Source organism: Sparus aurata, chromosome 2 (genome assembly GCF_900880675.1).
Source record: "Sparus aurata chromosome 2, fSpaAur1.1, whole genome shotgun sequence".
NCBI lineage: Eukaryota > Metazoa > Chordata > Actinopteri > Spariformes > Sparidae > Sparus > Sparus aurata.
Genome location: NC_044188.1, coordinates 34,049,005 through 34,063,853, shown reverse-complemented (window position 1 = coordinate 34,063,853; position 14,849 = coordinate 34,049,005). Strand labels below are relative to the sequence as shown.

The 14,849-nt window shown below is 41.2% G+C and overlaps 1 protein-coding gene across 6 annotated transcripts in view; it reads right to left on the bottom strand.

Annotated features, from left to right (window-relative positions):
- Nucleotides 1–14,585, bottom strand: part of nf1a (neurofibromin 1a) — a 145,937-nt gene extending 131,352 nt beyond the window's left edge. For 5 of the 6 annotated variants that reach the window (XM_030404119.1, XM_030404165.1, XM_030404137.1 and 2 more), the window contains exon 1: nucleotides 14,314–14,585. In XM_030404119.1, the coding sequence (XP_030259979.1) occupies nucleotides 14,314–14,373 (60 nt within the window). In that variant the 5' untranslated portion in view covers nucleotides 14,374–14,585. The remainder of the gene's footprint in view (nucleotides 1–14,313) is intronic. The other variant, XM_030404155.1, reaches the window with a different exon arrangement.
- Between the last annotated feature and the right edge of the window lie 264 nt (nucleotides 14,586–14,849).

Sequence of the window (14,849 nt, the reverse complement as noted above, 5' to 3'; positions counted from 1 at the left end):
AATAAAACGGTGGTCAGTTCATGATACTTTCTCATCTCCTAATTTTTATACTTAATAATCCAATGTCAATGTTGTGTAAGAAGAATCATTAATTAAATATATGGAAGTTACAAGACAACAATATAGAAGAATTTATGGATTTGACACTGTGATCGGTGATCGGCAATATCGGGATCGGCAGAAACTGCTTTCGGTGATCGGTGATCAGTGGTCAGCCCCAAAAATCATGATCGGTACATCTCTACTCAAATTCAGGCGCAACCTCTTATCCATTGTAGTGAAAACAGAAACCCGTCCAGTCATGGCAGCAGCCCCATCCAAAAGGACCAATTCAGTTTTCCTGAGACGTAATCATTCACAGCTTTGAATAGTTCTGCAGCTGCCATGTTGGCAAAAATAATGCACATAACATATCCTCATGCACGTCCTCCTGGAATACAGTATCTAACAAAAGTGAGTACAACCCTCACATTTCTGCAAATATTTTTTGAATATCTTTTCATGGTACAACACTAAAGAAATGACACTTTGATACAATACAACAAAAGTGAGTGCACCCCTAAGGGAAAATGTCCAAATTAGGCCCAAAGTGTCAATATTTTGTGTGGCCACCATTATTTTCGAGCACTGCCTTAACCCTCTTGGGTATGGAGTTCACCAGAGCTTTACAGGTTGCCACTGGAATCCTCTTCCACTCCTCAATGATGACATCACGGAGCTGGTGGATGTTAGAAACATTGCGCTCCTCCACCTTCCGTTTGAGGATACCCCACAGATGCTCAACAGGGTTTAGGTCTGGAGACATGCTTGGCCAGTCCATTACCTTTACCCTCAGCTTCTTTAGCAAGGCAGTGGTTGTCTTGGGGGTGTGTATGGGTTCGTTTTCATGTTGGAATACTGCCCCTGCTGCCCAGTTTTCGAAGAAAGGGGATCATGCTCTGCTTCAGTGTGTCACAGTACATGTTGGCAATCATGGTTGCTTAAATGAACTGTAGTTCCCCAGTCCCGGCAGCACTCATGCAGCCCCAGGCCATGACACTCTCACCACCATGCTTGACACACTTGTCTTTGTACTCCTCACCTGGTTGCCGCCACACGCGCTTGACACCATCTGAACCAAATAAGGGGCCGTCCACACAGGCAAAAACAATCTTTTTTTCTCCGTCTTTCTCGTCATCGTTTTAAGAATATTTGCGTCCATATGGATCCACTGAAAACGACTGAAAACGCTGTAGTTCATATTCCAGGCCTCTAGGTGGCGCTTGACATTCGCCAAAAACGGAGAAGAAGACACAGAGCATGCGCATTAAGCTTGCGCGCTGTAAACAAACAGTTGACGGAGAAACCGAACACAACAACAAAAAGATGAAAATGGCTAGTGCAAGGAAACCAGAATGCTGCAACTCACACTCAACTACAAGGCGAGTGAGTTGCAAGAAAGGCTCAATATCTTCTGCGGCACGAACACGAGCATGTAGTCCGCCATTGTTGTTGTTGTTGTTGTTATGGGACGTCGCGGGGTGGGGCGATCGCGTCATCGTTTTGGAAAGTATGCGGATTCGCCGTCCACATGAGAACGGGAGGGCTGCGTTTTCGGATTTCTCCACCCTGAGACCCGTTTTCAAAAAAGTGCGTTTTCAGGATCCGTATGGACGGTCGGCCAAAACGATGCAATACGTGTGCTTTTAGAAAAAAAACGTTGTCGTCTGGACGGGGCCTAAGTTTATCTCGGTCTCATCAGACCACAGGAAATGGTTCCAGTAATCCATGTCCTTGGTCTGCTTGTCTTCAGCCAACTGTCTGCGGGCTTTCTTGAGCTTCATCACAAAACAGTGTGTCTCAAGTTCCAGAGTTTTCATTCAGTTTTTCGTTTCTTAACATGTCTCCGTAGCAATAGGGGTAAGGTTACTTTAGAGACAGGACAGAAGATGCCATCAATGAAGTATGACAACAGGCTTGGTTAAGGTAAGATCACACAATGTGAATGGCATTCTCAATCCCATTAAGCATGAAGGTATATCATGGTGGGGGGAAGATTTGAGGGGATTGAAGTCACCCTTCTGAATGCACCGCCTGGAGAAAACTGGTATTTTGTCAGACACACATTTGATTTAATGTTAACTAAAGCCCAAGGTCTAATGATCTGTGGAGGAGACTTAAATGTCAGACTGAGCCCCAAGTTGGACTCATCCCGGGGGTCCAGCCCTCAAGACAGCTCGCTTAGCAGGAAAATGAACAGTGTATTGCAAGATGTATTGGATCACTGCCCAGTACAGATGGAAATAAATTTGAATTTTAAAAGGAGGATTTCGTCATGGAGACTTAATGCTTCTATACTGAATGGGAAGATGAAAGAAGAGATGAAGGAGGAAATAGGAACATATTTGGAAGGAAACGACAATGATAAGGTTCCCCCACCTCTGGGATGCTTGCAAAGCAGAGCTACAAGGGAAAAATATTGCTAAAACGGCTCCATTGAAAAAAATAAATAAGAGAAATTAGTCAATTTAGTACAAGTACAATTAAGGCTACAAAGGAAACATAAGACAACTTTGGAACTAAATCTCGACCAAGAAATGCAACTAAAATAAACAACATCCAAACATACTTAAATATTTGCTGTTTGTAAAACAGAAACATTATGAGGTGGGTAGTAAATCAACAACACTATTGGCCTATAGGCTAAAGAAGCAGCAAGCTGAAAGAACTATTTTCAAGATAAGAGATCTCCTTGAAAATGGAATAAAATATGATTTGGGTATTCGAGATGTTTTACAAAAATGGGCCCTGGGCCGGACGGGTACACAGCTGAGTGGTATAGGGTACTCAGAGAGGGGAGACACCCCCCTCCTGTTGAGAAGCATTATAACAGTTATATCCAGGCAGGGGGGAGATGGGCTGGACGCTTCAAATTACAGACCTGTGAGTCTCTTAAACCAGGTTTACAAGATTTCTGCCTCAATACTAGCTAAAAGACTAGAGAAAATTCTGCCTGGGATCATTCACCTTTATCAAACTGGTTTCATAAAACATTGCCAAACCCAAGACAACATCAGACGTACTCTATATCTAATTCACCAGGAGCAAATTGAAGCAGCCATAATGGATTTAGATGCAGAAAAAGCTTTCTACTTGGTAAATTCATTTATTTCATTTCTATATAAAACCCTGCATAAGTTTCAATTTCATGACAATTTCATACAGACAATTCAAGCTCAATAACAAACTGACAGCGAGAATAAAAATAAATGGCTCTCGTTCAGGGTCCTTTGAATTGGAGCACGGCTGCCGCCAGGGGTGCCCCATCAGTCCCTTATTGTTTGTGCTCTTTATAGGGCCTCTGGCTCAACTGATCAGGCAAAATTATCAAATACATGGAGTCCCACTGGCAGGAGAACAAAAGATAGCATTGTTCATGGATGATGTCCTGGTCTACTTGATGTGTCCGGCTCACTCTCTCCTTGCCCTATTGCAAACACTTACAGAGTTTGGATCAGTATCAGGATACAAACTGAACTCTCCTAAGTCCCAGCTCTTTACTTTTAAATATACAACTAGTCAGCAAGTGAGAGACAATTATGCCATTAGGGAAGTGGACAGTATGAAATATTTGGGTGTGTGGTTGCCAAAGGACTTAACAAGACTAGCCTCGGAGAACTATGACCCACTCCTTTCCAGCATTAGAATAGAAGGTGGAATCTGTAGTCCTTTTTAGATAGAAAAGGCAGCTCATTTGCTCCAAGGTAAGGGCGACAATGTGCCGGCCTGTCTTTCTAAAACAGAGGCGTAATATTCCTCCTTTTCCAAAAGCCGCCACCGGGTCAGGCATAACATGTGACATGACATGGAGCACGAAGTAGACGCTAGCATCTCCTGGATCTCAGCGGCTATCCAGTTGTTCATCTTAATGTCCCCGGATGAAGTGATGGACTGATGATCAGTGGTTTCTTGGTTTTAAAACTCCCCGCCAGTGGAGCTAACGTCGGGCTAATGCCGGGCTAATGCTTCATGTCATCTGCCCACTCAGTGAGAACTGATGGGTGAGGCACTGTGAGAACTGTCCTCACGACTTATTAAAACATCTGTACTGTGTATCCACCACCGATTTTTATTCATTCTGTTGCTTTCTTTGTGTTAAAAGCCGGTTTTTAGAGCGAGCATGGCAGCTACGTTAGCGTAAACACCGAGGTCAGCCAGTTCAACCGGAAGAGCATAACCGAATACCGCTATGAACCATGGGTAAACTCATGAAGTAATAAGGAATAAAGCCTGATTTATGCTTCTGCGTCGCGGCGACGGCGTAGCTACGTCGTCGACGCAGACCCCTACGCCGTAGCCTGACGTGCGCCTCCAAAAAATCTTGACTATGCGTCACGTCGACGTGTCGAGACGCGAACGGCAAGGACTGTGATTGGTCCGCTCAGAACGTCATTTCCGGCAGTTGCTTTTTGGGTCAACAGTATAACAACACCGCCATTTTTAAAGTTTTACGTGGTAGAGCGGCACGAAAAAAAAGGACCAGGCAGACAAGAGAATTATCGAGGAGGCCATTGTTTACTGTCTGACCGGAAGAAAACCAAGGAATCCGATATGAACCCCCCGTAGGGTCGACGACGTAGCTACGCCGTCGCCGCGACACAGAAGCATAAACCAGGCTGTAGGTGGATACGTGTCCTCCTGGAACCGAAACTTAAGCCTGGTTTATGCTTCTGCATCGCGGCGGCGGCGTAGTTACGTCGTTGTTCTGCAATTCACCGCCAAGCCGCTAGGGGGGTGTGGCTGTGTCTTTGTTTGGTTTCGGGGGGTTCATATCGGATTCCTTGGTTTTCTTCCGGTCAGATAGTAAACAATGGCCTCCTCGATAATTCTCTCGTCTGCCTGGTCCATTTTTTCCGTGCCGCTCGTACCACAAAAACTTTAAAAATGGCGGTGTTGTTATACCGTTGACCGGAAAAGCAACTGCCGGAAATGACGTTCTGAGCGGACCAATCACAGTCCTTGCCGTTCACGTCTTGACGCGTCAACGTGACGCGTAGTCATTTTTTGGAGGCGCGCGTCAGGCTACGGATAGGGGTCTGCGTCTACGACGTAGCTATGCCGTCGCCGCGACGCAGAAGCATAAATCAGGCTTCATCCTGAACTGTCAGGAATCATTTCAAAGTGACACAGACACATTGGATTAGCCGGTGGAATGCACTCAAACAGAGTTTATAATCACAAAACAGCCAATGTACCACGTAATTCATGATCATGTCTGTATAAAGTTTTGTTTATTTTTGCTCTTTTTCGGCGGCTGTTTCAGTGAGTTTTGAGTGATGAGACGTATACCGTTGAAATTTGTAGAGTCCCAGCTTTCATATGACATGCTGTATGTAGCATTAGCATGAAGTAGCGTAATCGCTAACGCCGATTTTTCGGACATGTGCCATTAGCGTGTTTTTTCTACGTGCTCCTTTAGTTGCTTGGTGTTGGAATTGAGTTTCGATCAGGTGAAAATGATTATCATGAGCGTTTAGCCGAGCTTCTTCCTGTTAAGTTGGTGTGCTGCATTAATATGTTGTTACATGGTTAGCATGCTCTTATAGGGTGCATAATGCAACATGCGCAGCTCGGGTTGCAGAGGTTAAAAACATCAAAGCTAAACATCATATCTAGTCAAACCGCATCACGACATCACTACAAATACAGAGCTAAATTGTGCCAGCCAGCTAAATTCAAAATGTATGACGCACTGGTGTGCTTCCTGAACAACGGTCCGTGTGGAACAATCAGATCCCTGCACGTATAGTGCGCGTCATAGGAATTTAACGAGGCTTCGAGGCAGAGTTTTTGCCTCAAGGAATTTTTATAATCGAGTTAATCGAGTAACTCGATGAATCGTTTCAGCCCTACATTATTATTATCATTACTGGATATCCTAATTTGTCTAAATTTGGTAATTATTGCCTCCTGTTTTGTCAATGTTAATTCTTAAATCATACCTTTTTTTTTAAATATCAACAGATATTAGACTGTAGGTTACACATGCATAAGAGGCCCCAATTCATCTTTACATCATGGCATTTAATCTGTATATTTTTACAATCAGGTAGATCAACTTATCAAATATGCCTTTATTAAGATCAGTATAAATGATGGAATAGTAGTGTCAGAATGTGCCAGAAGCCACCAAATCTGGGCATTTACAGCTAACAGTTTTCCTCAGGCGGCATGCCCCTGGACCCTCCTAGCTGGCCAGTTTTTTACCACTGGCTAGCCACTCCATGTCCTTGCTTATATAATTGAAACAGATTAACAAATTGAAATGTATTTAACAACTTCAGATCAGCAAAGTGCGTAGCAGATCAGGCCAGATTTGAAAAAAGTGAAGTGCCAACTTTTACATTTCCTATGTTTGACGCAAAGCTAAGAATTAAATTTGTTAAAACAATGCATTTTTTATATTTTTATTCTTCGCTTTGTTTATCAGTTTTCACAATTGGAAAAGGAATATGTAAAAGTACTGGGAATAAACAATGCATCTTCTTCTCAGGTATCGTAAGAATACTCTCCTAAATAGCTCTGCTCAAACAGCCTTGGCTTAAACCTTTTTAATGAAATAAGATTATTTTTGTGGTACACGTCATAATGATGTAGTCTGTGCATTTTCAAGATGTTTCCCCAGTTTCCTCCTGTCAATCTAAACCCGCCGACAGTTTATAATTATATGGATGCTGTTATAATGTGTTGTGATTGAGATCCTGTCCCACCAAACATCCTGCAAAGTGACAAAGTTCCTTTTTATTGCTTTAAATTATATAATTACATAATCGCCATCTCTAAACAGGATGCTGTCACTCGCGGGGGCAGAGGCTGTTTTCTGGGGGAAAGTTCACTGAAGTCGCGGTCTGGGTGGCTGACCATCGCAGAGATTTTTTTTCATCACAAACACTCTGAGTTAAAGTTTTTTGCCGGTGACAGAGGCTGTTTTTTGGGCAAAAACGTGATGAAGAGTAGGTAGGATAGGCGGGAGGACAGACAGGAGGACAGGTGCTTCTCTACATATATCTGCGGTATTTTTTTCCTCATATAAGTTGCCAAAGAGTTACAGTTACTACGTTACTTTTGTTTAGTCATGTAACCTTGCTTTGTGGGACATTTCTCTGTATTTAGTTGAGTAAGGGACACGGAGGAGGCGGAGAATTGGTGCAGGATCCTCGCATCCAAACAGCAGTGTGAATGGGGCTTTTGACTAAGGGTTGGCAACTAAAAAGCGCTGCCACCAATGATCCTGACTCAGTTTTGGGACAAGCATTGGTCACAAACATTCTAATAGCAGAAGAGAAGTGCCGTGAATGTGCAGATGAATTAAGAGATTAAAATAATGAAGATTTGTTTGATGTTAGCCAAGCTGTTTTCAAAATTATTGTGAAAATGTTAACTTTATTAACACCATGCCACCTTGAGCTTAATACTTTTCTTTTTATGTGCCTGAGCATTGGGTGTAATTTGCAACCCACCTGCCCATTTTGGTGATTCTAGGTCTGATGGATGTTACTGCACAAATACTTTCAGCAAAGGATGAGGAGGAGGAGGAGAAGGAAGAGGTAGAAGAGAAGGAGGTTTGCTGTTGAAAATTCAAATACAGTAAAGCATCCAGACCAGAGGTTTCTATTTCTGTAATATGTTTCAGGTGGACGACCACTTTGAAGTGCTGTTGGTTAGAAGCTACAGATGAACTATTCGGTTCATCTCCGGGTCAAAGGGAGGTTGCCCAAACAGTCCTTCCATAGGAGATCACCAGTGACAACTCTTCTCTCCAGAGAAATTACACTAAACGTTGTAAAAGGCTATACTAATAACTCATTACTGGACAACTGTCATGCAGGTTATATTTTGTAAATTGAGAAGTCCTCATCTAGCAGTTCTAAAACAGAATGGCTTTGTGATTTTAGGCCTATAACAGTAGGCACTGTGGAGATGTATTATGTAGATAAGTACAGTGTGGTCCAGTAGAGTATGACCAGTCCATTCCATTCCAAATGACTACAGTGAAAACCACTTATCGTGATTACATTTGTCTGGGTCAAATTGAAAACAATAAGCAGATGCTATTATAAACAGATTTTTTCTTTATTTCAAATAAAGATTACGATCTTTATGTAATGTATTTGTGTACCTCTTACATGAATATAAAGTAATGGAACAGACAGCTTAGTGGTGACACTTTATGACTACCATGTTAATCAAAGATACATTAATAGTTAATTACATTTCAGTTAGTTATTTCACTGGTAACAATTAAATACTTTATAAACCATTTATTCCACAACTGTAAAACAACTGTAACTGATGTTGTGTTAACATTACTTAAAACTTTAAAATGGGCATCAAGATAACATTTATAGATGAACCACACAGTATTTATTAACCATTTACAAAGTGCTACAAACATCAGCTGCAACTTCACAATACGCAATTGCTTACTAAATCGTTTCTCAGCCATTCATGTTTGTCAAAAGTAAAATTATTAAAAAGTACCTTTTTTAATAATTAATGTTTGTCAAAAGTGAAGTTATTCAAAAGTACCTTTTTTAATAATTCATGTTTGTCAAAAGTGAAATTATTAAAAAGTACCTTTTATTAATGATGGTTACTAGAGATGCAAATCTTTACTGGTCTCACGATTCGATCACGTTTCAGCTATCAACGATTCTCAATGCATCATGATGCATCTCCGTAGAGATGAAACTGAAAACGGATAACAACTTGTTTCCAATATTTCTCTTCAAATTCAGAGAACAATAATAGGAAAATGACTCATATCCCGTTATTCGTTTAAAAAAAACGTAAACCGAAAAATGGGAAACGACTCGTTAACTGACATTAGATACTCTGTTCATGAATGGGAATCGGGAATGAAGATAACAGTTCCGTTTTTCATTCCAGATTTTCCCGTAGGTCTTTTTTAATGGCCCAGAAGGCACTGTATGCCGCCAAAACACTTGATCTGATCCTTAGACCAGCGTTGTTCGTGGGGCAATTTCAGAGTTTCAGAAGTCGTCATGTCTTTATCTGACTATGCAGAATTTATCACAGCCAGGAGGTCAAGTTGGATGTCCTGTGGCGATATAGGAATTCTGCCTTGACAGGCGACTGGAAGGCCAAGTTGCGAAAGCAATTCAAGAGGTAGGTCAATCCTTGTCACAGAAAGATTGAGTGGTCAAGAAATAAAGGATGAAAAATTCTTCACAGTGTTCTGTGCTCTGTTCTGTTCATTTACTTTGGAACATAAAGACTAGCCCCATTCACACTGCCGTTTGCATGCGGGATCCTGCGCCAATTCTCCGCACCCTCCTCTGTGTGAAAGTTTCAGATGCGGAAAGGGGTGAAATTTTGCTCCGGTGCTGATCCGCCTCTGAAGGTAGTATCAGGGCAGGATAAGCCGGAGGCGAGGAGCAAGGGCATGTCGGTCTGACAGTCTGATAACTGCACAGGTCCTTCACTCAACTAAATACAGAGAAATGTCCCACAAAGCAACGTTAGGCCTACATGACAAACAAAAGTAACGTAGTAACTGTAACTGTTGTTGGCAACTTATGAGGAAAACAATACAACAGCTGTACATGGAGAAGATGCCGTCCTCTCGCCTGTTCTACTTTCTACAGAAATGTGTACTTTTCGTCACATTTCTGCCCGAATAACAGCTTCTGTCACCGGCAACTCACCAAGTGTTTGTGATGAAAATAAATCACATGACCGTCAGCCCTCCAGACCGAGACTTCAGGGAAATTTCCCCCAGAAAACAGCCACTGTCCCCGAAAGTGAGTCAGACAGTGTTTACTGATGGTGATTATGTAATTATGTAATTTAGTGCGAAAAATTTGACTTTGTCACTTTGTGGATGTTTGGTGGGTCAGGATCTCAATCACTACACATTATAACAGCATCCATATGATTGTAAACTCCGTGGGTTTAGATTGACAGGGGGGACAATGGGAAACACCAGCGTCATCATTATGACGCATACCGTCTTTAGGAGCCGCAGCGCCGGCTTTCTGTGTGAATTACACGACGGTACAATAGGCTATAGGTCTATAAGAACACCGGACATTTGCCCTTCCCCCAATGGATATTGTATTTGCATGCGTCCTTATGATTATGATGATGTCTTTTTTTCATGGCATAGGAGGTAACAATGCCGCTACGGAGTTAGTAGGGCAGAAATCCTTCATGGCAAGTCCCTGCTCAGAGCACCACCACTGCACATTCCTCTCGGAAAAGCCCATCTTAGTGCTGCGGCTATATCGCCACAGGAGATCCCACTTGACCTCCTGGCTGTAATAAATTCTGAATAAAGACATGACGACATCAGAACTCTGAAATTTCCTCACGAACCACGCTGGTCTAAGGATCAGATCAAGTGTTTTGGCGGCATACAGTGCCTTCCAGGTCATTAAAAAAGACCTACGGCAATATCTGGAATAAAATATGCAACTGTTATCGTCATTCTTAAGTCATTCATTCCCCTTCATGAACACAGTATCTTATATCAGTTAACAAGTCGTTATCCGTTTTCTGCTTTCCCACTTCAAAATGGAAGTAGAATGGCCGCCAAGTACACAGACCTCAGTAGCCCTATTCACACTGCCCTTTGAATGCGGGGATCCTGCGTCAATTCTCCGCCTCCTCCTCTGTGTGAAAGTCTCAGAGGCAGCGAGGGGTGAAATTTTGCGAGTGACAGAGTCAGACAGCGTCCTGTTTAGTGATGGTGATTATTAGGGCTGCCCAATAAATCGAATTTTCATCATCATCGCGATATGAACATGTGCGATAAACACATCGCAAAAGACTCCCTGACACGCCCTGAAAAAGAAAAAACATTTTGTTTACATGCGCCTTGCATACACCTTGAGCATGCCAACATTTAGCCTATCAGACGGAGCCCTGGATACAAGGGCCAATCAGATGAAGCACCAGCTAGCTGTTAGCTACACTGACAAAATTAATCGGCATCAGTTTGGTGGTGATTGCCAGGTTATGATGGCTGAGAGAGGAGAGAAAAGCCATGAAAATGTGGTCGACGAAGACCTTGTGGAGAAAAGAAACAGCACTTTTGCTATATGGACTTATTTTGGATTCAGGAGAGAAGACGTGTTACAAACACAGGTACTGTGTAAAACATGCAGAGCAGTTGTTGCAACTTCTAGAGCAAACACAACTAACCTCCATCATCACCTGCAATACAACCATAAAGACCTACATGAACAATTTAAAACTAACGTTAGCCATCATTAACTGTATTAATAATATGCAAACTTCAATATTTATTTTTCACAAGTTATATCGTCATCGCAATATTGAACAGTGTTATCGCACATTTTCCTCATATTGTGCAAGCCTATTGATTATGTAATCATGTAATTTCGAGCGAAAAAATTACTTTCTCACTTTCCAGGATGTTTGGTATGTCCGGATCTCAATCACTACACATTATAACTGCATCCATATGATTTTAAAAAGTCAGCAGGTACATGTTTAGATTAACAGGAGGACACCGGGGAAACACCTTTAAAACACACAGACCATCACGTATACTATCACGCCACTTTAGGAGCTGCAGCGCCAGCTTTCTGTGTGAATTACACAGCGGTTCGTCGTTATGCCAGCGCTGCTTGGCTCTGTGTGAACAAACAACAGCAGAAAATTAGCGAACCGCCACTGCAGAGATAATGCGGCATCTCTGTGTGAAAAGTGTATGACATCCTCAATGATCTACATTACTGCACATGGCTACTTCTTCATCATTTAAAGTCCTTCCAACAATCAGACTACACCAGTCTACAAATGGAAGCTGCATCATTTCAAAACATTAACATTACAAAAACAAAGCATTTATCCATCTGCAGTGTCCTACACATGTGATGTTAGCTACAATAATATTGTTTTCACATGGCAGCTTTAAGATAAGGCATTTATTGACTCTGCTGCACACACTTCTCTCAGTGTTGGGCAGCAAAGTTGACAGTGCCTCCTCAGATCTTGGCTGATTAGCTGAGCTTGCTGTTCTTATTAAGAATTGCAGATGTTAGCTTTAGGTGAAAATGGCTAACATGATTAGCAATCAATGTGAGGCAGAAGTCACGCTTCTCGTCTTGTCCAGTTCGTGCTTCCCAGAAAGCTCATAAAATCTGACTATTTTAAAAATATTCTGCAAGTTTTTGTTTTTATCACCTTGCAGATGATCTTGAATTGTTTTGGCTTTCATTGACAGGTTCAGCATTTCACGTGCTTAACAAATAACTGTACAAATGTAATCACTGTACTCTGCCTGTATAATGCAAGAACACTGTAATGCATTACTGTAATGTATACACAATAATCTTACATTGACTTTCTGTCTCCATGACTAGTAGTTGTGACTTTTTTTCCACAGGCTACCATTCTTACACATGGTAGCCTGTGGAACATCCAGTTTTACTGCTGCCACTTGTTGGGTTGATTTTGACAGTTTTTCATACATTTTGTGGAGATTACTTTTTGTAATGATTTCAGTATGCATGCAGTTCCAGCCTCAGGTAGCCAGCCAGAAGCAAATGGGTTACCAAGAGGCAAACTACTGGCTCAAAACAAAAAGAAGGGGAAAAAATGGATGAATTAAAATAGTTTTGAATTACCATGTTGCACTAAAATATGTTACCATGCTATTTGGGGGCTCTCTTTCAAAACAAAATATGTTTGTGGATAAACTGAAACTTAACTCCAATTTCAGGTGTTATGCGTGAGCAGCATGTGTGCTTGGCAGAATGAGGGTATATTGTTAAGTCTCATTCATCTTAAATTAAGTCACCTTTGGTTGACTTCTCTATCATGGAAGTAGTGGCTGCGACCTATTAAAATGCACCCTTAATTTGAATACATTTTTTTATTTCTCTGTGTTTGAACATTGTGGGAAACATTTAGGATAATATGAGCATAAAACTCAACAAATCATACCATAAAGTTGTTTTAAAAACCCATAATGTAGAATTCTTACTTATTATAGGCCTACTATTAAATAGCATCTGTATAGGAAGGTTTTTGATCCATATTAGCTGTTGATGACTGTATCTGTGATCACTGTAAGCGGTTACATTATTATTACTGTAGTTATTTCAATTCAATGCACAGAAAAGATTTTAGAATCAAAAGTACACCGAATACCTAGTAAGATTACAACTAAAACAATCTGACTGGAAGGCTATAGGCTTAGGGTACCAATAACCAAGAACTGGCTGTAACACCTTAAGCTAACTGTAATAATCCAAACTGAGCCGCTTATCCCCAGCTACAATTCAGGATCTGTGACACCTAAGCCAAAGACTTCTACAGACTAAACACAGCCAAATTACTTCTTAATATGAAAACTATTTTTGTTATCGTTTATTTATTACTTTTATTTGATACTTATTTTTTTAGAGTAATGCAAACAGATTGGGATGACTTGCAGAAGAGTCAAATATTACCATTTTAATGGATCAATATTTACCTGTAATGTTTGTAGCCATCATAACTTGACTTACAGCTAAGGTTCAAAAGTGTATGTTTATTTTTTTATTTCTTGGATTCTCTACAAACATTGTGATTTAACACAATTTAAAGTACCAACTCGTAACTGTGAACGGGTGAAAATACTTAGTCATAGAAATGTAAGCAAACAAAATCCTTATGATAAATTAAAGGAAAAATAAGCTTCACTTTCCATATCAAGCAAACTACTTAACAGTGGTTGAGAAATAAGCTAGCAAAGAGACCAGCACTCATTCTTACTGCTTACCTTTCCTCACATGCAAGTTATTTCATTTTCTCATATGAATGCAGCGTGCAAACCTAGTCACATCTTATTTGTTTACATTAGATAGCTGGGCCTGCTAATGGTAGCTACATCGCTGACACGAAAGACAACGTTAGCTCAGGAACTTTAATTGAAACACCGACGCTTATGTGCAAGTTCAAATGTCCTTGGTATATTGCTCTATAGCGTATTATTCTGCAGTTCACCGACTGTTGTTAGATTTGTTAAAATCCCAGGATAATGTAGGATACAACTGCTAATTGGTCGTGGAGACGGCGCTAGCTAAAAGACCTCTTCTTCAGTGTTTAGCAGCCGGGACAAGCAATAAAGAACACAAGTCTGTCGAGATATCGCTCCCGATGGCAAAACACTCCTTAATCTGAATTCTTTTTTCCTTTTTTTTTCATAGATCACATCCATGTAACTGCATTGTTAACTGTATTTGGGCCTCAAGACTGCAAAAGCTTGCTACACCCATTCACCGAATCAACCCATCTTACCTGCTCATCAAATCTAGTAATCACGGCCTGGACCCATTCCACTGGTTTGTGAGCCGCCATGGCCGGGCGGAGGGACACCGCAACGCTGTGCTGGTAAATCCAAGGTATGTGACCGGAGCTGACAGGCTTATTTGTGCATGGAAATCTGTCCTGAATCGATGGGAAAGGACGAAAGGGGCGAGTATTTTTCCCTTTCTGTAGGATTCACCATGCCACCGCCATGACACACCACCGGAAGTCTTCTTCAGAGAAACTGATGGGAGGTGTTTGGAGACCAGGGTCAAGCTTACTGGAATGAATAAGACCACTTCCAGGTACAAACTTCAAAGTAACAATTGTTGAACGGATGTTTTTTTCTTTTCTTTTTTTCCGAATTAATAAGCACAGCGACACACGTGAAATTACCCTCGGACACTCAAACATATACTTATGTATATGTATGCTATGCCAGAAAAAATCCCTATATAACTGTTGATGTGATTTTATTTTATTTTTATACTGTATATCTAGCACCTTGTGTAGCTTTAGGAAAGTTA